Genomic DNA, 22930 nt, shown 5'->3' on the forward strand with positions numbered 1-22930 from the left:
GCCTCAGACACTGAACACAAATGAAAATCATCAACAAAACATTTTTAGCTTAGCTGAGCTATTGCGAAGCATCACACCGTTATGCAATTAAATGCATTATATTCAATAAAAGTTAATTCCTTGTTTCTCCAAATTCCTACGTGATACAAGTGGTCTGAAATTACATTTGTGTTCACCTTCAAACAGTCCAGCATACCCACACAAAATATTAGAGGAAGCAGGTTTCAATGTGACCCTCCCAGCAACCCCCCCACATTCTGTAAAACTCCAGCAAAAAGAGGTCCACCATCCTTTCTGGAAATATAGAATCATCGATGGGTCTGACTCCTCAAACTCCCTCTACAACAGCACAATGGGAACCCCTTCCCCACAGTGGTTCCAGGGCGAGGGGGTCACCCCACCAATGAAAGAGGCAGCTGGGTGGGGAAACTTTTGCAACGTCGAGACCCCAGAAGTGAATAAATGTTCTGAAAGTTCTGCATCAGATTAAAATATTCCGATTTATTGCCAGTCTTCATTATTACTCGATGCAGGACGTCCACCCAAATCGACAAACTCCGCAGGGGCCCGAGCTCTCACAACGAAACAGGAGTGAGCGGAACTGAGTCTGAGGAGGGGGAGAGGAGAGGAGAGGTGGCAAAGGGGGAGAGCGTGGGAGAGGAGTGGAGAGTGGCAGAGGAGGTGGGGAAGTGAAGAGGGCAGAAGGGGAGAGGGGGAGAGGAGAGGGCAGGTGGGGAGTGGGAGGGGAGGAGGAAGAGGGGAGGGGTTTGGGCGGAGTGCCTCAATCTTCAGTATCAGGTGCGTTTGAGGTAGACGGCCTTGGTCAGGGTCGATTCCATCACCACAGTGGTCTTGTATGCTTTATATTGTTCAGTTACCATCCGTCGGTTCACCTGAAAGACCCAATCGTGTTGGTTCAGCCGGAGAAAAGGCCAGCAGGAATTCAAGGCCCAACAGGTAAACCCAACGCAAACACCAGAGATTCTACTGATGCTGGAAATCTCCATCGGTCAGACCCAATGTAGGTCGGGGAGTGGGTGGGGGGGGGGCTTCTTTCAGCACCTTCGCTCCATCCCCCACAACAGGCAGGTGGCCACTCGTTTAAATTCCTCCCCCATTCCCTTTCCGACATGTTACTCCACGGCCTCCTTTCCTGCCGTGACGAGGCCACACTCAGGTTGGAGGAGAAACACCTCCTATTCCATCGGGATGGTCCACAACCTGGTGGTATGAACACTGATTTCTCTAACCTCCGGTAATTTCTCCCCTCCCCTTCTCTCTTCATTCCCCATTCTGGCTCGCCTATTACCCCTTCTCTTCTCCTCACTTGCCATCACCTCCCGCTGGTGCCCCTCCTCCTTCCCTTTCTCCCATGATCCATTGCCCTCTCCTATCAGATTCCTTCTTCTTCACCATTTCCCTCTTCCACCAATCACCTCCCAGATTCTTGCTTCATCCCACCTGCCTCACCTGTCTCCTGCCAACTTTTGCTCCTCCCCCTTTCCCCCTCCCCACCTTTTTGTTCGGCTTCTTCCCCCTTCCTTTCCAGTCCCGATGATGTTGTCTCAGCCTGAAACGTCGACTGTTTATTCCAGTCCATAGTCATTGCCTGATCTGCTGAGATCCTCCGACATATTCCAACTGGCAAACAAGGGAAACGAGGACCTTCTCCCCTCTGAGTACCACTCGAGGGGGCTGAGGGATAAATCAATCAATCTCCCTCTTCCCTCACACCCCAATCACCTTAACTCTGTCTTACCCTGACGAACAGGTCAGACAGATGCTCCTGGTTCCCATGGCTTTTGAAGACCTCCGTCATGAACGTGATCATGTATGATCCCTGAGTTCTGTGCCGATAGGCCACGTAACCTGCAGAGGAATCACAGAGCAATTAGGATGGAGGACAGGGTGGGAACAGGAAGCCTCTCAATTCGTTTATTATCAGCACCAGCAGTGAGGAGCAAGAGGGTATGGACGAGGGAGGGGCAAGACCGCTTACAGGATTGCTTTGAATCGATGGACTGGTCTGTACTCAGGGATTCATCTCCGGGTTTGATTCAGTACACCACAGCTGTCACTGATTTCATCAAAACCTGTGTGGGTGAGTGTGTGTCTACGAGAACATACCATCCATACCCAAGTGAAAAGCCGTGGATGAACCGGGAGGTTCGTGGTGTGCTGAGGGCTAGATCTGTGGCATTTAAGTCTGGCGACCCAGGTCTGTACCAGAAAAAACAGGTACGACTTGCGGAGAGCTAAATCCAGAGTAAGAAACAATTCTACACCAGGTGCGTCGAGCAGCAGCTCCTTAGGGACCGGGTTAGGGAACTGGAGATGCAGCTCGATGACCTTCGACTGGTCAGGGGGAGTGAGGAGGTGACAGAGAGGAGCTATAGGGCCAGGACCTGGGGAGACAGATAAGTGGGTAACAGTCAGGAGAGGGAGGGGCAGGAGTCAGATACTAGACAGCACCCCTGTGGCTTTACTCCTTTACTCCTGTTTGAGTACTGGTGGGCGGGCGGGGGGGAACGTACCGGGGGAAGAAACAGTGGCCGTGGCTCTGGCACTGAGTCTGGCCCCGTGGCTCAGCAGCTTAGGGAAAGGCAGCAGTCATAGGGGACTCTATAGTTAGGGGGTCAGACAGGCGATTCTGTGGACGCAGGAAAGAAACGCGAATGGTAGTTTGCCTCCCAGGTGCCAGGGTCCCGGATGTTTCTGATCGTGCCCAAGATATCCTGAAGTGGGAGGGAGAACAGCCAGAGGTCCTGGTACATATTGGTACCAATGACATAGGCAGGAAAAGGGAGGTGGTTCTGAAAACAGACTACAGGGAGTTAGGAAGGAAGTTGAGAAGCAGGACCACAAAGGAAGTCACCGTGGGATTACTGCCTGTGCCACGTGACAGTGAGTAGAGGAATAGAGTGAGGTGGAGGGTAACTGCGTGGCTGAGTGATTGGAGCAGGGGGCAGGGATTCAGATTTCTGAATAATTGGGATCTCTTTTGGGGCAGGCGTGACCTGTACAAAAAGGACGAGTTGCATTTGAATCCCAGGGGGATCAATATCCTGACAGGGAGGTTTGCTAAGGCTATTGGGGAGAGTTTAAACTAGAATTACTGGGGTAGGAACTGAACTGAAGAGATGGAGGAAGGGGCGGTTGGGTCACAAATAGAGAAAGCTTGGACACAGTGCGAGAGGGAGGATAGGCAGGTGATAGAGAAGGGACGCACTCAGACCGATGGTTTGAGATGTGTCTATTTTAATGCAAGGAGTATTCTGAACAAAGCAGATGAGCTTAGAGTGTGGATCAGTACTTGGAGCTACAATGTTGTGGCCATTACAGAGACTTGGATGGCTCAGGGGCAGGAATGGTTACTTCAAGTACCGGTTTTCAGATGTTTCACAAAGGATAGGGAGGGAGGCAAAAGAGGTGGGGGAGTGGCACTGCTGATCAGAGATAGTGTCACGGCTGCAAAAAAGACGAAGACATGGAGGGATTGTCCACAGAGTCTCTGTGGATGGAGTTAGAAACAGAAAGGGGTCAATACTCTACTGGGTGGTTTTTATAGACCACCCAATAGTAACAGGGACATCGAGGAGCAGATAGGGAGACAGGTTATGGAAAGGTGTAATAATAACAGGGTTGTTGTGGTGGGAGATTTTAATTTCCCAAATATCGATTGGCATGTCCCTAGAGCGAGGGGTTTAAATAGGGTGGAGTTTGTTAGGTGTGTTCAGAAAGGTTTCTTGACACAATATGTAGATAAGCCTACAAGGGGAGAGACTGTACTTGAACTGGTATTGGGAAATGAACCTGGTCAGGTGCCAGATCTCTCAGTGGGAGAGCATTTTGGAGAGAGTGATCACAATTCTATCTCCTTTACCATAGCATTGGAGAGGGATAGGAACAGACAAGTTCGGTAGGCGTTTAATTGGAGTAAGGGGAAATAAGAGGCAATCAGGCAAGAACTTGGAAGCATAAATTGGGAACAGGTGTTCTCAGGGAAATGTACGGAAGAAATGTGGCAAATGTTCAGGGGATACATGTATGGCGTTCTGCATAGGTACACTCCAATGAGACAGGGAAAGGACGGTAGGGTACAGGAACCGTGATGTACAAAGGTTGTTGTTAATATAGTCAAGAAGAAAAGAAGAGCTTACGAAAGGTTCAAAAGACTAGGCAATGATAGAGATCTAGAAGATTATAAGGCCAGCAGGAAGCACCATAAGAAAGAAGTTAGGAGGGCCGGAAGGGGCCATGAGAAGGCCTTGGCAGATAGGATTAAGGAAACCCCAAGGCATTCTGGAAGTATGTGAGAGCAAAAGGACCAATCAAGTGTGACAGTGGAAAAGTGTGCATGGAACTGGAGGAGAGAGAGAGGTACTTAATGAATACTCTACTTCAGCATTCACTACGGAAAAGGATCTTGGCGATTGCAGGGATGACTTACAGCAGACTGAAAAACTTGAGCAAGTAGATATTAAGAGAGAGGATGTGCTGGAGCTTTTGGAAAGCATCAAGTTGGATAAGTCACCGGGACTGGACAAGATGTACCCCAGGCTACTGTGGGAGGTGAGGGAGGAGATTGCTGAGCCTCTGTCAGTGATCTTTGTATCATCAGTGGGGAAGGGGGAGGTTATGGAGGATTGGAGGTTGTCGATGGTGTTCCATTATTTAAGAAAGGGAGTAGAGATAGCCCAGGAAATTATAAACCAGTGAGCCTTACTTTAGTGGTTGGTAAGTTGATGGAGGAGATTCTGAGAGGCAGGATTTATGAACATTTGGAGAGGCATAATATGATTAGGAATAGTCACTATGGCTTTGTCAAAGGTAGGTTGCCCCTTACAAGTGTGATTGAACTTTTTGAATATGTGGCTAAACGCATTGATGAAGGTAGAGCCGTAGATGTAGTGTATATGGATTTCAGCAATCATTTGACAAAGTACCCCATGCAAGGCTTATTGAGAGAGTAAGGAGGCTTGGGATCCAAGGGAACATTGCTTTGTGGATCCAGAACTGGTTTGCTCACAGAAGGCAAAGAGTGGTTGTCGACATGTCATATTCTGACGGAGGTCGGTCACCAGTGGTGTGTCTCGGGGATCTGTTCTGGGACCCCTACTCTTCATCATTTTTATAAATGACCTAGATGAGGAAGTGGAGGGATGGGTTAGTAAATCCCTTTGGATCTCAGATTTCTGAAATTTTTCTCCATTTAGAAAATGGAGATATCCTGACACTGTATTCTATCTGCCACTTCTTTACCCATTCTTGTAATCTGTCTAAGTCCAAGTAGAGAATGTCCATCAATTCTCCTTTTTCTATCCTGCTTGTTATTTCTTCAAAGAATTCCAAAAGATTTGTCAGGCAAGATTTCCCTTCAGGAAACCATGCTGACCGGCCTATTTTATCGTGTGCCTCCAAGTACCCCAAAGTCACCTCCTTAAGAATCGACTCCAACATCTTCCCACCCACTGAGGTCAGGCGAACTGGCCAATCATTTCCTTTCTTCTGCCTCCCTCCCTTTCTTGAAGAGTGGAGTGACATTTGCAGTTTCCCAGTACTCTGGAACTGTGCCAGAATCTAAAACCAACCCTCACCCCACCCGCCAATCTGCTCTCTTGTGGCAGAGCCCCTGGTAGATGTGCCCCACGGCTTTTCCCGTGATGGACTGGGCTGTGTCCGACACTTCCTGTAGACCTTTCCATTCCCGGCATTGGTGTGTCCATACCGGGCGGTGATGCAGCTGGTAAGGAATCTCTCCACTGTGAATCTATACAACTCTGCCAGAGTTTTAGATGAGATGATGTCAACACTGTAACCTTCCCCTCAATGTCAACAAAACCAAAGAGCTGGTCATTTTCTCCAGGAAGGACAGAGACACGCCCTCGCTGTACCAAAGGTGTTGAGGTCAAGGCAATCAAGACCTTTAATTTCTTTGGTGTCATCATCACGTAGACAGGACAGCCTAGAAATGCAGAAATGCTTCGACTCCCTCGGGGACCCTAAGAAAAGTTGGTCACACAGATTTTTAAAAAGTTGAAACACCACAGAAAGCATCCTATCCAGTCGCGTCACAGCTTGGTACGGAAACCGATCCGCCCTCGACCGTGACAAACTGCCGCGAGATGTGGAGTTTGCTCGGCGATGATGGAGACCAGCCTCCCCTCCACAGACTCGGCCTACACCTCTTCCTGCCTCAGTAAGGCAGCCAGCAGAATCACAGACGCCACCCACCCCCGACATTCTCTCTTCCCCCCGTCCCATCGGGCAGCAGATTCAACAGCACGTCCCACCAGGCACAAGGATAACGTCTACACCGATATTATAAAACCACTGAGCATCTCCCTAGTACGTTAAATGGATCTCACAATTTACCTTACTGTCTGCCTGCACTGCACTCTCTCTGTAATTGTAACACTTTATTCCGCGTCGTTATTGTGTTCCCTCGCTCTGCTGCCCTCGAAGAGGACCACAACCTCGTCGTAGGGTTTGGAGACTTGCATGCTTCGATGACCCGGAGAGAGCTCTGTTGGCGGGTCTCAGGGTTTTGTGCTTTGCCTCTTGGCAGGGTCACCCATGCCAAGCAGGTCAAAGGGTCGAGGTGAGGCTAAGAATGGCTCGCTGCTCCTCCAGCTTCAACCCTGACTGGTAAACAAAATTATTACAGAAACAGCAAAGAAGAATCCTTCTACATCTGAGAGCGATGGTCTTCCTGAGTTTCCACCCGGGACTTGAGTGACTGACAGTCGTGGAAACCGAGAGGAATCTGACATGACGAAGGGAGTACTGAACACTGCCAGAGATGAAGGACGTTCATTCCTGCTCTAAACACCAGCGGCGAAAAGGGCAAAGATGGACAGGTGAACTCTGACCGAAGATGACCACTAGGAGGCCACTCGGCCCACAACCATTCATAGGAAAGACAACTGTACTGCCTGCCATCACCCTCAAAACACCCCTCCCCACAATATCAAGAAATCTATTGCTCCAGTATGGCCTCAGCGCTGAGCGAGACTCCCTGCCTGGGATGGAGGATAGAGAGGGACCTAGGACGACCAAGGCACCCAGAGGGGGCCAACAATCACAGCCTGTGGGATCTTGCTATGCATGTCACCAAATCGAACCTGGAAGAAATCCAGGATTTTGGGAGCAGAAGATGGGGCGTCTCCTCGGTTGGGATTTGGGTCAGGGAGATCTGAAATTGTCAATGTTTTGGGATGGGGATTGGGAAAACTGGGATTGCAGATGCTTTGGAACGAGGACAGGGAAGAGTGGAATCCTGGGTGTTTTGGGTTGGTATGGGAAGGTGGAATTGTGGATGCTTTGGGGTGGGGATTGGGGAGACAGGGATTATGCATTGTTTGGGAAGTGTATTGCAAAGATTGTGATGGCAGATGCGTTGGGATGGTGACGAGGTAGATTGGGATGGGGATTTGGAAGACTGGAATTGAGGATGCTTTGAGACAGGGACTTGGAAGCCAAGCATTGTTGAGACTTTCGGATGGGGATTGGGAAAATAGGTAAATCTGGAATAGTGGATGCTTTGGGCTGGGGATTGTAAGATTGGAATGGAGGTTGTGAAGATCGGAATTGTAGATGCTTTGGGGTGGGATTAGGAAAAATGGGGATGGCATTTCAGATTTTGGTTTGCGTCTGGGATGTGGAAGATCTGGATATGGGTCAGAAATCAGGAATGGTGAGCAGGGAAAGAACGATCAATTAGGGATTATGGAATTGTGGTCCAACTCAAGAGCGAAGGTTAGATATTCCAGATTGGAATGTTGTTGGTGATCAGGACAGGGAAGAGCAGACTCAGGGCGGATTGGGATTGACGATGGAGCAAGGACACAACTAACCTGGTCGTGAGGGATACACGACAAAGGTGTCCGAAACCATCGGGAGTTTCTCAGCTTCCGAAGGATAATAACCTTGGAATTGGACCAAATTAGCACCATGGTCTCTTTTATCTAGAAAAAGACATCAGAACTTTCCATTAGATATCTCATCACACAAACCCAGAGTCAGACAGAAAGTGAAATTCCCTCCACACCGTCCCATCACACACTCCCGGGGGCAGACACAGAGTGAAGCTCCCTCCACACCGTCCCATCACACACTCCCGGGGTCAGACACAGAGTGAATCTCCCTCCACACAGTCCCATCACACACTCCCGGAGTCAGAGACAGAGTGAATCTCCCTCCACACCGTCCCATCACACACTCCCGGGGTCAGTCACAGAGTGAAACTCGCTCCACACCGTCCCATCACACACTCCCGGGGTCAGTCACAGAGTGAAACTCGCTCCACACCGTCCCATCTCACACTCCCGGGGTCAGACACAGAGTGAAACTCGCTCCACACCGTCCCATCACACACTCCAGGGGTCAGAGACAGAGTGAATCTCCCTCCACACCGTCCCATCACACACTCCCGGGGTCAGACACAGAGTGAAACTCGCTCCACACCGTCCCATCACACACTCCCGGGGACAGACACAGAATGAAACTCCCTCCAGACCGTCCCATCACACACTCCCGGGGTCAGACACAGAGTGGAACTCCCTCCACACCGTCACATCATACACTCCCGGGGTCATACACAGAGTGAATCTCCCTCCACACGTCCCATCACACACTCCCGGAGTCAGACACAGAGTGAAACTCCCTCCACACCATCCCATCACACACTCCCGGAGTCAGACACAGAGTGAAACTCCCTCCACACTGTCCCATCACACACTTGCAAAGAACAGGTTGTGTGCAAACTCTGGGAGGGGTCTGGTTCTTTTGTCTCTGGGTGGGATTGGGGATGGGGCTCAGGGAACAGGTGGAACCAATTTGAAATGAGATGAAATATTCCTTCCCTCACTGTATCCCCTCACCCTATCCCCCCTCCAACACCCTCACTGCATCCCCTCACCCTATCCCCCTCCAACACCCTCACCGCATCCCCTCACCCTATCCCCCCTCCAACAGCCTGACCGCATCACCTCACCATATCCCCCTCCAACACCCTCACCGCATCCCCTCACCCTATCCCCCCTCCAACACCCTCACTCCATCCCCTCACCCTATCCCCCCTACAACACCCTCACTCCATCCCCTCACTCTATCCCTCCTCCAACACCCTCACTCCATCCCCTCACCCTATCCCCTCCAACACCCTCACCGCATCCCCTCACCCTATCCCCCTCCAACACCACCACCATCCCCTCACCCTATCCCCCTCCAACACCCTCAGTCCATCCCCTCACCCTATCCCCTCCAACACCCTCACCGCATCCCCTCACCCTATCCCCCCTCCAACAGCCTGACCGAATCACCTCACCCTATCCTCCTCCAACACCCTCACCGCATCCCCTCACCCTATCCCCCCTCCAACACCCTCACTCCATCCCCTCACCCTATCCCCCCTCCAACACCCTCACTCCATCCCCTCACTCTATCCCTCCTCCAACACCCTCACTCCATCCCCTCACCCTATCCCCTCCAACACCTTCACCGCATCCCCTCACCCTATCCCCCTCCAACACCACCACCATCCCCTCACCCTATCCCCCCTCCAACACCCTCACTCCATCCCCTCACTCTATCCCTCCTCCAACACCCTCACTCCATCCCCTCACCCTATCCCCCTCCAACACCCTCACTCCATCCCCTCACCCTATCCCCTCCAACACCCTCACCGCATCCCCTCACCTTATCCCACTCCAACACCCTCACCATCCCCTCACCCTATCCCCCCTTCAACACCCTCACCGCATCCCCTCACCCTATCCCCCCTCCAACACCCTCACTCCATCCCCTCACCCTATCCCCCCTTCAACACCCTCACCGCATCCCCTCTCCCTATCCCCCCCTCCAACAGCCTGACCGCATCACCTCACCCTATTCCCCTCCAACACCCTCACTCCATCCCCTCACCCTATCCCCCCTCCAACACCCTCACTCCATCCCCTCACCCTATCCCCTCCAACACCCTCACTCCATCCCCCACCCTATCCCCTCCAACACCCTCACTGCATCCCCTCACCCTATCCCCCTCCAACACCCTCACCGCATCCCCTCACCCTATCCCCCCTCCAACACCCTCACTCCATCCCCTCACTCTATCCCTCCTCCAACACCCTCACTCCATCCCCTCACCCTATCCCCCTCCAACACCCTCACTCCATCCCCTCACCCTATCCCCTCCAACACCCTCACCGCATCCCCTCACCTTATCCCACTCCAACACCCTCACCATCCCCTCACCCTATCCCCCTTCAACACCCTCACCGCATCCCCTCACCCTATCCCCCCTCCAACACCCTCACTCCATCCCCTCACCCTATCCCCCCTTCAACACCCTCACCGCATCCCCTCTCCCTATCCCCCCCTCCAACAGCCTGACCGCATCACCTCACCCTATTCCCCTCCAACACCCTCACTCCATCCCCTCACCCTATCCCCTCCAACACCCTCACCGCATCCCCTCACCTTATCCCCCTCCAACACCCTCACCATCCCCTCACCCTATCCCCCCTCCAACACCCTCACTCCATCCCCTCACCCTATCCCCCCTTCAACACCCTCACCGCATCCCCTCTCCCTATCCCCCCTCCAACAGCCTGACCGCATCACCTCACCCTATTCCCCTCCAACACCCTCACCATCCCCTCACCCTATCCCCCCTCCAACACCCTCACTCCATCCCCTCACCCTATCCCCTCCAACACCCTCACTCCATCCCCTCACCCTATCCCCTCCAACACCCTCACTGCATCCCCTCAACCTATCCCCCTCCAACACCCTCACCGCATCCCCTCACCCTATCCCCCTCCAACACCCTCACCGCATCCCCTCACCCTATCTCCCCTCCAACAGCCTGACCGCATCACCTCACCCTATCCCCCTCCAACACCCTCACTGCATCCCCTCACCCTATCCCCCTCCAACACCCTCACTCCGTCCCCTCACCCTATCCCCCCTCCAACACCCTCACTCCATCCCCTCACTCTATCCCTCCTCCAACACCCTCACTCCATCCCCTCACCCTATCCCCTCCAACACCCTCACCGCATCCCCTCACCCTATCCCTTCCAACACCCTCACCGCATCCCCTCACCCTATCCCCCTCCAACACCACCACCATCCCCTCACCATATCCCCCCTCCAACACCTTCACTCCATCCCCTCACCCTATCCCCCCTCCAACACCCTCACTCCATCCCCTCACCCTATCCCCTCCAACACCCTCACCGCATCCCCTCACCTTATCCCCCTCCAACACCCTCACCATCCCCTCACCCTATCCCCCCTCCAACACCCTCACTCCATCCCCTCACCCTATCCCCCCTTCAACACCCTCACCGCATCCCCTCTCCCTATCCCCCCTCCAACAGCCTGACCGCATCACCTCACCCTATTCCCCTCCAACACCCTCACCATCCCCTCACCCTATCCCCCCTCCAACACCCTCACTCCATCCCCTCACCCTATCCCCTCCAACACCCTCACTCCATCCCCTCACCCTATCCCCTCCAACACCCTCACTGCATCCCCTCAACCTATCCCCCTCCAACACCCTCACCGCATCCCCTCACCCTATCCCCCTCCAACACCCTCACCGCATCCCCTCACCCTATCTCCCCTCCAACAGCCTGACCGCATCACCTCACCCTATCCCCCTCCAACACCCTCACTGCATCCCCTCACCCTATCCCCCTCCAACACCCTCACTCCGTCCCCTCACCCTATCCCCCCTCCAACACCCTCACTCCATCCCCTCACTCTATCCCTCCTCCAACACCCTCACTCCATCCCCTCACCCTATCCCCTCCAACACCCTCACCGCATCCCCTCACCCTATCCCTTCCAACACCCTCACCGCATCCCCTCACCCTATCCCCCTCCAACACCACCACCATCCCCTCACCATATCCCCCCTCCAACACCTTCACTCCATCCCCTCACCCTATCCCCCCTCCAACACCCTCACTCCATCCCCTCACCCTATCCCTTCCAACACCCTCACCGCATCCCCTCACCTTATCCCCCTCCAACACCCTCACCATCCCCTCACCCTATCCCCCCTTCCAACACCCTCACCGCATCCCCTCACCTTATCCCCCTCCAACACCCTCACCATCCCCTCACCCTATCCCCCCTTCAACACCCTCACCGCATCCCCTCTCCCTATCCCCCCTCCAACACCCTCACTCCATCCCCCACCCTATCCCCTCCAACACCCTCACCGCATCCCCTCACCCTATCCCCCTCCAACACCCTCACTGCATCCCCTCACCCTATCCCCCTCCAACACCCTCACCGCATCCCCTCACCCTATCCCCCTCCAACACCCTCACTGCATCCCCTCACCCTATCCCCCTCCAACTCCCTCACCACATCCCCTCACCCTATCCCTCTCCAACAACCTCACCGCATCCCCTCACCCTATCCCCCTCCAACACCCTCACCGCATCCCCTCACCCTATCCCCCTCCAACACCCTCACTGCATCCCCTCACCCTATCCCCCTCCAACTCCCTCACCACATCCCCTCACCCTATCCCTCTCCAACAACCTCACCGCATCCCCTCACCCTATCCCCCCTCCAACACCCTCACCCTATCCCCCCTCCACCCTCACTGCATCCCCTCACCCTATCCCCCCTCCAACACCCTCACCGCATCCCCTCACCCTATCCCCCCTCCAACACCCTCACCCTATCCCCCCTCCAACACCCTCACTGCATCCCCTCACCCTATCCCCCCTCCAACACCCTCACCGCATCCCCATCCCACCCCATCACCCATTCCTCTCACCCCAATATCCCCACCCCATCTCCCTCACCCTACCCCACTCCTCTCACCTGACCCTGATTAACCCTGTGCCAGTACTGAGGAAGGACACATCTTCCTGTTGTGTGGGGGGTTTTGGTCCTGTCGGAGTGGTACAGGAATATCTTCCACCCGTCAGTACGAATCTGGGTGATTGGGGAAAGCTGTATTTGGAAATGGTTCTGTGCCCCTGCGTTGGGAACAGGGATCTCTTACTCCCTGTCTCTTTCTCTCTCCCTCTGCCCTTCCACTTCCCCTCACCTCCCTCTGTCTCTACCCTCTCTCACCCCCATTACGGAGGCTTGCAGTGGATTTGCCTAAGTTCCCCAAGTTGCTTCTTCAACTAATCTTCCTGTTAACCCCTCCCATCCCTTCTCATTCCCTTTTCCTCTCGTCCCCCTCCCGCATCTCACCTTCCCCCATCACTCTCGTATCACTCCCTCTCTTTCCCCCTTTCCTCTCCTCTGGTTTGCCTGCTCTCCTCTCAGTCTCCTTCTCTCTCTCACCGAGTGTCTGTCATATCTCCTATCTCTGTCTGTCTCACACAATCTCTCTGTCTCTTACTCTGACTGCCTGTCTCTCCCCACCTCATCTTCCTCTCTCTCTCTGGCTGTCTATCTCTCTCTGTCACTCTCTCTGTCTCCCTGTCTGTCTGTCTGTGTCACTCTCTCTGTCTCCCTGTCTCTGTCACTCTCTCTGTCTCCCTCTCTCTGTCTCTTTGCTTTCTTCTCTTTCTCTGCCTGTCTGTGTGTCTCTCTCTGTCTCCCTGTCTCTGTCACTCTCTCTGTCTCTTTGCTTTCCTCTCTTTCTCTGCCTGTCTGTGTCACTCTCTCTGTCTCCCTGTCTCTGTCACTCTCTCTGTCTCCCTGTCTCTGTCACTCTCTCTGTCTCCCTGTCTCCCTGTCTCTGTCTCCCTCTCTCTGTCTCTTTGCTTTCCTCTCTTTCTCTGCCTGTCTGTGTGTCTCTCTCTGTCTCCCTGTCTCTGTCACTCTCTCTCTCTGTCTCCCTGTCTCTGTCACTCTCTCTGTCTCTTTGCTTTCCTCTCTTTCTCTGCCTGTCTGTGTGTCTCTCTCTGTCTCCCTGTCTCTGTCACTCTCTCTGTCTGTCTGTCTGTGTCACTCTCTCTGTCTCCCTCTCTCCGTGTCTCTCTGTCTCTGTCTCTTTGCTTTCCTCTCTTTCTCTGCCTGTCTGTGTGTATCTCTCTCTGTCTCCCTGTCTCTGTCACTCTCTCTGTCTCCCTGTCTCTGTCACTCTTTCTGTCTCCCTGTCTCTGTCACTCTCTCTGTCTCCCTGTCTCTGTCTCCCTCTCTCTGTCTCTTTGCTTTCCTCTCTTTCTCTGTCTGTCTGTGTGTCTCTCTCTGTCTCCCTGTCTCTGTCACTCTCTCTGTCTCTTTGCTTTCCTCTCTTTCTCTGTCTGTCTGTGTGTCTCTCTCTGTCTCTCTGGTCTCACCTCCTCGGCAGGCTTGGATGACGAACACCTTGGGTTTCTGCTGCAGATGAAGACACTCCTCGTTGTTGAACATGTCGAAGATCTCCTCAAGGTCAGCCTCTTCACCGTCACGACCCTTAACCTTGCCCTCCGACCCGTGCGCCAGAATGAACACGAAGGAGCAGCAGACTTCGTCCTCGATGCTGTCTCGGTACTTCTCCAGGGAGGAGAGGATTTCCTGCGTGAAGAGCCAAGGTGTGAATGCCCCTGTTTACTGCCCCTCCGGCCACGGCTCGAGGGACCATCACTCCTCGCCCTGGATCCAAACTGGGTTCAGATGCCGAGCGAGTACAGGTTTGACATTTCAAAACATTAAACTAATTCAAAGGAAGACACGGGAGTCCGGGAATGTGGGTCTAACTTTGGGATTACTTCATGCAAGGCGTGCACGTGTCACGTGGTAGAATGATTGATGCACCATCAATAACTCTCGGAGACGGGAGGCGAACGATAGGCTTTTATTAGCTGCAAGAGACCACCACACAGCATCCTGGAGACTGAGGGGGGAGCAGTGCCCCATCACCTTTATACAGGGGTCTGTGGGAGGAGCCACAGGAGCAGTCAGCAGAGGGGCGTGTCCAGACAGGTAAATGTAGTTCACCACAATGATAGAACATAGAAGAGTACAGCACAGGAACAGGCCATTCGGCCCACAATGTTGTGCTGACCCAGCTGAAAAGTAAATCAAATACACCCAATCACTAATCCCTCCATCTTCCTCACATTTACGTGACGATCCGAACGGCTGTTAGAAACCTCTAATGTATTTGCCTCTACCACCATAGCAGGGAGTGCATTGCAGGCACTGGGTAAAAAACTTACCCCTTTCAACCCAGCCCCTCTCACCTGCAATGCATGCCCCTCTGGTATTAAACATCTCTACCCTGGGAAACAGATATCGATGCCTCTCATAATCTTGTAAACCTCTATCAGATCTCCCTCGACTGTGATACCTCACCTTACCAGTCGGATTAATGCCCCCAGTTTCGCTGGGAATGAGTGGGAAATATTCACCCTGTGCAGTGAACGATCACTATGAAGATACCTCACCTCGCCAGTCGGGTCGATACACTCAGACACTTCGAAACCCAAGCTCTGCAATATTTCCTGTAGATTAATCAGATCTATTGTGGCCCCTCGTCTCCACTCTGTGACGCAGAGGATGAAGGCCTTCCTTACTCCGGACATGTTGTAGCGGTCATCCTGTGGGATGGAACACGGGAAACGTCACGTCACATTCCTGCCCCACCATTACCTACAATCCCCTGAACAGCTTCAATGAATGAATCTGCAGTAGCTTCGCGGTTAGCGTAACGCCTTCACTGCGCCAGCAATCTGGGTTCAATTCCTGCCGCTGCCTGTAAGGAGTCTGTGACGAGACTCTCAACGTCCTCGCTGGTCTGCCAGCCGGGCAACTCACCGCGCCCACACGTCCGGCCTCCTTAGCCCCCCTCCCATGTGCCCTGCGAGTTGGACTCCCGTGTGATGCCACACCCAGGGTCTGGTCAACGCCCATGCTGTTTAAAGGATTCCTCCCCACATCCCCCACCGCCCTCTGCTGTGTAATGAGCTCAAACCGTTTCACCAGACGCGTCCACCCCCTCCTCCCTGACCCACCTGATCCTGCGGCCCAGAGGCTCTCGGTGACGACGACACATCATTGCCCTGACGAGGGGACTCCGAGGCACAGCTGTCCACTTCTGAGGAAACAAATTCAAGGTCAACAAAGCCCTGGATCCCATAAGACAGAGGAGACATTAAAAAATAGCTGGCCAGCTTTTATTGATGTGTGACAAGAGAGCATCCTGACACAGAGTGACCGTACGGTGTTCCAGCTGCATCAAGACAGATCACAAAACACTCCAGTGATTAGCACGGCTCAGAACATCATTGGAACTCAACCACCGGACCTGGAAACAATCTGGAACTCCTGATGCCTTTGGTGCTCTCGTAACATCATTAAAGACCCATCCCATCCCATCCCAGACACTGCTCAAAGATCCAAAGTACATTTATTCTCAGAGTATGTCTACAGTGTCCAACCCTGAAATCGTCCTCCTGCAGACAGCACGGAACCTGTTCAAAGAAAACAGCAAGCACCCAATTCGTCAAAAATGTGAACTAAAGCGTTCAGTATTGTGGTGAACTACATATACCTGTCTGGACACGCCCCCCTGCTGACTGCTCCTGTGGCTCCTCCCACAGACCATGGCCCCTCCCATACCTCACCTCACGTCTCGGAGAGTTGTTGATGGATGATCGGTTTCAATGAGATCTCTCCCCGCCCTATTCTTCTGCTTAAAGTCCAGCGAGTACAGACCCAGAGTCACCAAACACTCCTTACGCGTTAACCCTTTCATTCTCGTGAACCTCCTCTGGAGGAGGAGTCCAGAACTGCCAGCAATGCATCAGAATCGCAACATTCAGAAGAGAAGTATAATTTTTAAAAGGGAGAACACAACAAGAACAAAAAGACAAACTCTATTTTAGTGCAAAACTACACCCCCCACCGTGTCCGGTCCCAAGCCTGACTGTGAAAGAACGAGGGTTGAACATGGGGCTAGAAACCCCATCCCTTCGAAACCCAACACTACAGACACACCAACAGAATCTCCAAAGACCTCATCCCTGTGAGCGGAAAAGCCTGACGGGGAACCTCACTGCAATCCAGTTCAGGGAAGAAGCAGGATTCAATTATTACCCCTCAACCAACAGGCTCCTGAACCAAAGGGGAAAACTTCACTCAAAAACGCTCTTCACCACAGCCTGTCCACTGCCATTCCTTCCAAAGTTCAAAGTAAATAATGTCTACGTCACCATAGACTACCCTGAGGTTCATTGTTTTTGAGGGCATTCACAGTAAATAGTAAGAAACACGTCAGAAAGAATAGAAAACGTCACATAAACACAAACTGTGAAAAACGACCAATGTGCAAGAGGGAAGTCATGGAAATAGTAATAATAACAGAATAAATAATAAATATTAAGACCGTGAGTTAATTTCAACTCCCCTGCGGACGGTCGCAAACCCGGCTGTGAAGGGAAGAGGGTTGGACGTGGGGCTCGCAACCCCTCCCCGTAAAAACCCAGAGCTGTGGAAGCGGCAACAGTACCTCGTCCCTGCGAGAGGGAAGACCTGAGGTGCGGGGATCTCACTGAAAGCCAGTGAAGGGAGGAGTCACGTCACCAGGTTCAGGAACAGTCACTATCCCAAACATCAGGCTCTTCAATCAGAGGGGATAACTTCACTTGCCCCGTCACTGAACTCTTCCCGTAACCTATGCACCCACTTTCAAGGGCTCTTCATCTCGTTCTCACTTATTTATTTATTATTATTTCTTCTTTTTGTATTTCTGCAACTTGTTGTATCTGTCCTTTGGTTTAATGCCCTAATTGGGTGGTCTTTCAATAATTCTGCTCTAGTTATTATTCGATATTCTTGTTGAGTATGCCCACAAGAAAACACATCTCAGGGTTGTACATGGTGACAAATATATACTTTGATAATAGACTTGCTTTGAACCTAAATGCTCATGCACGTTACTGGAAGAAATAAAAGCATAGACTATTTTCTAATCGAAGAGAACAGACAGATATTATTGAAACGTATTGAACGTTGAAAGGCCCCGATACAGTGGACATGGAGAGGATGTTTCCTATGGTGCTGGAGTCTCGGACCAGAGGGCACACCCTCAAAATAGAGGGATGTCCATTTAGAACAAAGATGAGCAGGATTTTCTTCATCCAGAAGGTGGTAAATCTGTGGAACTCGTTGCCACGGACAACAGAGGAGGCCAGGTCACTGGGGCATTTAAGGGGAGCTGGTAGATTCTCGATCAGTCAATGAGGGGGGATCTTATTGAAACGTATTGAATGTTGAAAGGCCCCGATACAGTGGACATGGACAGGATGTTTCCTATGGTGCTGGAGTCTAGGACCAGAGGGCACACCCTCAAAATAGAGGCAATTAAGGGGAGCTGGTAGATTCTCGATCAGTGAAAGATTACGGGGAGAAGGCAGGTGAATGGGGCTCAGCAGGAAACGGGTCAGCCATGATGAAATGGTGGAACAGAATTGATGGGCCGAACAGCATACACTGGGCCTTACATGGACTAGAGAGACTGGCCCAGGACAGAGGATTCTGACGAGCTGCGGACTGCAGCCTCTGCCCCAGTCGGGGCGACAGGGTTAAGATGAAAAAATTTAGTACAATGAAGTCGATGTGGTCACAGTGTTGCTGTACCGGGTCGTGATTAGGGTTCTTCCGGCTGGTTTAAGAACCAAATCCTTGAAGGGAAATCATTGTCCCTAATCCTGGTGATGTGGGACTGATGTCCCTGGGCCTGGTGATGTGAGACTGTTGTCCCTGAGCCTGGTGATGTGGGACTGTTGTTCCTGGGCCTGGTGATGTGGGTCTGTTGTTCCTGATCCTGGTGATGTGGGACTGTTGTTCCTGATCCTGGTGATGTGGGACTGTTGTCCCTGAGTCTGGTGATGTGGGACTGTTGTCCTAACCCTGGTGATGTGGGACTGTTGTCCTGATCCTGGTGATGAGGGACTGTTGTCCTGATCCTGGTGATGTGGGACTGTTGTCCTGAGCCTGGTGATGTGGGAATGTTGTCCTGAGCCTGGTGATGTGGGACTGTTGTCCTGAGCCTGGTGATGTGGGACTGTTGTCCCTGAGCCTGGTGATGTGGGACTGTTGTCCTGATCCTGGTGATGTGGGACTGTTGTCCCTGGGCCTGGTGATGTGGGACTGTTGTCCTGATCCTGGTGATGTGGGACTGTTGTCCCTGAGCCTGGTGATGTGGGACTGTTGTTCCTGATCCTGGTGATGAGGGACTGTTGTCCCTGAGCCTGGTGATGTGGGACTGTTGTCCCTGATCCTGGTGATGTGGGACTTTTGTCCCTGAGCCTGGTGATGTGGGACTGTTGTTCCTGAGCCTGGAGATGTGGGACTGTTGTCCCTGAGCCTGGTGATGAGGGACTGTTGTCCTGATCCTGGTGATGTGGGACTGTTGTCCCTGATCCTGGTGATGTGGGACTGTTGTCCCTGAGCCTGGTGATGAGGGACTGTTGTCCTGATCCTGGTGATGTGAGACTGTTGTCCTGAGCCTGGTGATGTGGGACTGTTGTCCTGATCCTGGTGATGTGGGACTGTTGTCCCTGATCCTGGTGATGTGGGACTGTTGTCCTGATCCTGGTGATGTGGGACTGTTGTTCCTGATCCTGGTGATGAGGGATCGTTGTCCTGATCCTGGTGATGTGGGACTGTTGTCCTGATCCTGGTGATGAGGGACTGTTGTCCTGATCCTGGTGATGTGGGACTGTTGTCCCTGAGCCTGGTGATGAGGGACTGTTGTCCTGATCCTGGTGATGTGGGACTGTTGTCCTGAGCCTGGTGATGTGGGACTGTTGTCCCTGAGCCTGGTGATGTGGGACTGTTGTCCTGATCCTGGTGATGTGGGACTGTTGTCCCTGATCCTGGTGAAGTGGGACTGTTGTCCCTGAGCCTGGTGAACTGGGACTGTTGTCCTGATCCTGGTGATGTGGGACTGTTGTCCCTGATCCTGGTGAAGTGGGACTGTTGTCCCTGAGCCTGGTGATGTGGGACTGTTGTCCTGATCCTGGTGATGTGGGACTGTTGTCCCTGAGCCTGGTGAACTGGGACTGTTGTCCTGAGCCTGGTGATGTGGGACTGTAAAAGTACGGACAACGTTTCAGGGGTCTCAGCCCGTACATTTTCCCACAGATGCTGCCTGGCCTGCTCAGTTCCACCAGCATTTTCAATGAAAGCCCCCTCTCCAGCTTCGTGATATCCTCTCGCTCAGAGAATCCGAAGTACATTTTAGAATCGGAGTATATACTCGTTGTACAAGCTTGAGATCTGTCTCCTAACGGGCAGCCACAAGACAAAGATACCCAATAAAACCCTTAACAAAGATCGTCACAACCCTAGGGGCAAAGAGAGAGAAAAAGCAGAAACCTTGTGAACAATGAACACAGACAAATGACGTTCAGAACAGACCCTCAGTTCAGCGCAGAGCCGTGTAAAGGTCGTGGAGCAGTGACCTGAACCGGCCCATCCCTCAACTCCGACCTCCACAGCCTGACCTTTCCACTCTGACCCAGTGCAAAATCTTCCACAGGCTGGACGGCACCACCTTGATTCGGCCTGTTCCTGACCTTTCCGATTTCCCAAATCATCTTCCAAACATCCGGGCCAGTCACTTCCATACACCCCCTCCCTTCTCCCACCTCCCTCTCACCCCTATCCTCACACCCCCAGCCCTTCTCCCACCTCCCTCACACCCCCACTCCAACTCCCACCTCCCTCTCACCCCTATCCTCACACCCCCACCCCTTCTCCCACCTCCCACGCCCCCCTAACCCTTCTCCCACTTCCCCCAACCCTTCTCCCACCTCCCTCTCACTCCTTTCCTCACACTCTTTGTCTCACTCTTCCCCTCCCCTATTTCCTTCTCCCTCTGTGTCGTCCCCATCACCCACATCCCAACTCCTGACGATTCCGGGAAGGGGAGTCTCATTTCCTGGAATCAGCTGGCTTTCTTGCATAGGTACGGATAAATCACCTCTTTCCTCCGGAAACTGGGAATACAGCAAGCCCATAACGTCTGGGGTATTGTGGGCAGGTCTGGTCAGTCGTTAATCACCGGCAACGTTCCCAGATTGCCAGGGTCGGGTTGAGATTCGTACAAGGGTGGGTCTGTGCCGTGGTTTCAGGAAATCACCGGCAGACATTCCTGCAGCATTTCTGACACGCCCATTCCCAACCCGGAACAAATACATCCTCTTTAACCCTAAACTCCCCATCCTCTAGTTCAAACCCCCCCTCACCCCCATCCCTATATCTGTAACCCCTACACTCCCCATTCTCCTGTTCAAACCCCTCCCACACCCACTCCCTATCTCTGTAAACCGTACAGTCCCCATCCTCCTGTTCAAACCCCTCCCTCACCCCCTCCCTATCTCTGTAACCCCTACACTCCCCATCCTCCTGTTCAAACCCCTCCCTCACCCCCTCCCTATCTCTGTAACCCCTACACTCCCCGTCCTCCTGTTCAAACCCCTCCCTCACCCCTCCGTATCTCTGTAACCCTACACTCCCCGTCCTCCTGTTCAAACCCCTCCCTCACCCCTTCCCTATCTCTGTAACCCCTACACTCCCTGTCCTCCTGTTCAAACCCCTCCCTATCTCTGTAACCCCTACACTCCCCGTCCTCCTGTTCAAACCCCTCCCTATCTCTGTAACCCCTACACTCCCTGTCCTCCTGTTCAAACCCCTCGCTCACCCCCTCCCTATCTCTGTAACCCCTACACTCCCCGTCCTCCTGTTCAAACCCCTCCCTCACCCCCTCCCTATCTCTGTAAACCGTACACTCCCCATCCTCATGTTCAAACCCCTCCCTCACCCCCTCCCTATCTCTGTAACCCTACACTCCCCGTCCTCCTGTTCAAACCACTCCCTCACACCCTCCCTATCTCTGTAACCCCTAGACTCCCCGTTCTCCTGTTCAAACCCCTCCCTCACCCCCTCCCTATCTCTGTAACCCCTACACTCCCCGTCCTCCTGTTCAAACCACTCCCTCACCCCCTCCCTATCTCTGTAACCCCTACACTCCCCGTCCTCCTGTTCAAACCCCTCCCTCACCCCCTCCCTATCTCTGTAACCCCTACACTCCCCGTCCACCTGTTCAAACCCCTCCCTCACCCCCTCCCTATCTCTGTAACCCCTACAGACCCTGTCCTCCTGTTCAAACCCCTCCCTCACACCCTCCCTATCTCTGTAACCCCTACACTCCCTGTCCTCCTGTTCAAACCCCTCCCTCACCCCCTCCCTATCTCTGTAACCCCTACACTCCCCGTCCTCCTGTTCAAACCCCTCCCTCACCCCCTCCCTATCTCTGTAACCCCTACACTCCCCATCCTCCTGTTCAAACCCATCCCTATCTCTGTAACCCCTACACTCCCTGTCCTCCTGTTCAAACCCCTCCCTCACCCCCTCCCTATCTCTGTAACCCCTACACTCCCCGTCCTCCTGTTCAAACCCCTCCCTCACCCCCTCCCTATCTCTGTAACCCCTACACTCCCCATCCTCCTGTTCAAACCCCTCCCTATCTCTGTAACCCCTACACTCCCTGTCCTCCTGTTCAAACCCCTCCCTCACCCCCTCCCTATCTCTGTAACCCCTACACTCCCCGTCCTCCTGTTCAAACCCATCCCTCACCCCCTCCCTATCTCTGTAACCCCTACACTCCCCGTCCTCCTGTTCAAACCCCTCCCTCACCCCCTCCCTATCTCTGTAACCCCTACAGACCCTGTCCTCCTGTTCAAACCCCTCCCTCACCCCCTCCCTATCTCTGTAACCCCTACACTCCCCGTCCTCCTGTTCAAACCCATCCCTCACCCCCTCCCTATCTCTGTAACCCCTACACTCCCCGTCCTCCTGTTCAAACCCCTCACTCACCCCATCCCTATCTCTGTAACCCCTACACTCCCCGTCCTCCTGTTCAAACCCCTCCCTATCTCTGTAACCCCTACACTCCCCGTCCTCCTGTTCAAACCCCTCCCTCACCCCCTCCCTATCTCTGTAACCCCTA

At 53.1% G+C, this 22930-nt stretch overlaps 1 protein-coding gene across 3 annotated transcripts; it reads right to left on the reverse strand.

Annotated features, from left to right (window-relative positions):
- Positions 1–481: 481 nt before the first annotated feature.
- LOC140716045 (caspase-14-like) lies at positions 482–21087 on the reverse strand. Of its 3 annotated transcripts, none has more exons than XM_073028717.1 (7): positions 20903–21087; positions 15927–16009; positions 15360–15512; positions 14271–14487; positions 7857–7967; positions 1760–1869; positions 482–893 (listed from the first exon to the last, which is right to left on the reverse strand). In XM_073028717.1, the coding sequence occupies exons 1-7, from the start codon at positions 20937–20939 to the stop codon at positions 795–797; spliced, it is 810 nt and encodes a 269-aa protein (XP_072884818.1). In that variant the 5' UTR covers positions 20940–21087; the 3' UTR covers positions 482–794. The 3 variants fall into 3 exon arrangements, with proteins under 3 accessions (XP_072884818.1, XP_072884819.1, XP_072884820.1); XM_073028718.1 differs by having other exon boundaries at positions 21062–21079; XM_073028719.1 differs by having other exon boundaries at positions 780–893; positions 1744–1869.
- Between the last annotated feature and the right edge of the window lie 1843 nt (positions 21088–22930).

This window comes from Hemitrygon akajei, chromosome 24, assembly GCF_048418815.1.
Source record: "Hemitrygon akajei chromosome 24, sHemAka1.3, whole genome shotgun sequence".
Classification (NCBI taxonomy): Eukaryota; Metazoa; Chordata; class Chondrichthyes; order Myliobatiformes; family Dasyatidae; genus Hemitrygon; species Hemitrygon akajei.

What these genes read in the sequence shown, in the direction of transcription:
- LOC140716045 (XM_073028717.1), bottom strand. Translation starts at nt 20,939, where the DNA reads ATGGGCTTGCTGTATTCCCAGTTTCCGGAGGAAAGAG. An exon ending in CATCCAAGCCTGCCGAGGAG is followed by an intron (nt 7,968 to 14,270) that starts GTGAGACCAGAG and finishes GTCTTTTTCTAG; the next exon opens with ATAAAAGAGACCATGGTGCT. An exon ending in CGTGTATCCCTCACGACCAG is followed by an intron (nt 1,870 to 7,856) that starts GTTAGTTGTGTC and finishes ATTCCTCTGCAG; the next exon opens with GTTACGTGGCCTATCGGCAC.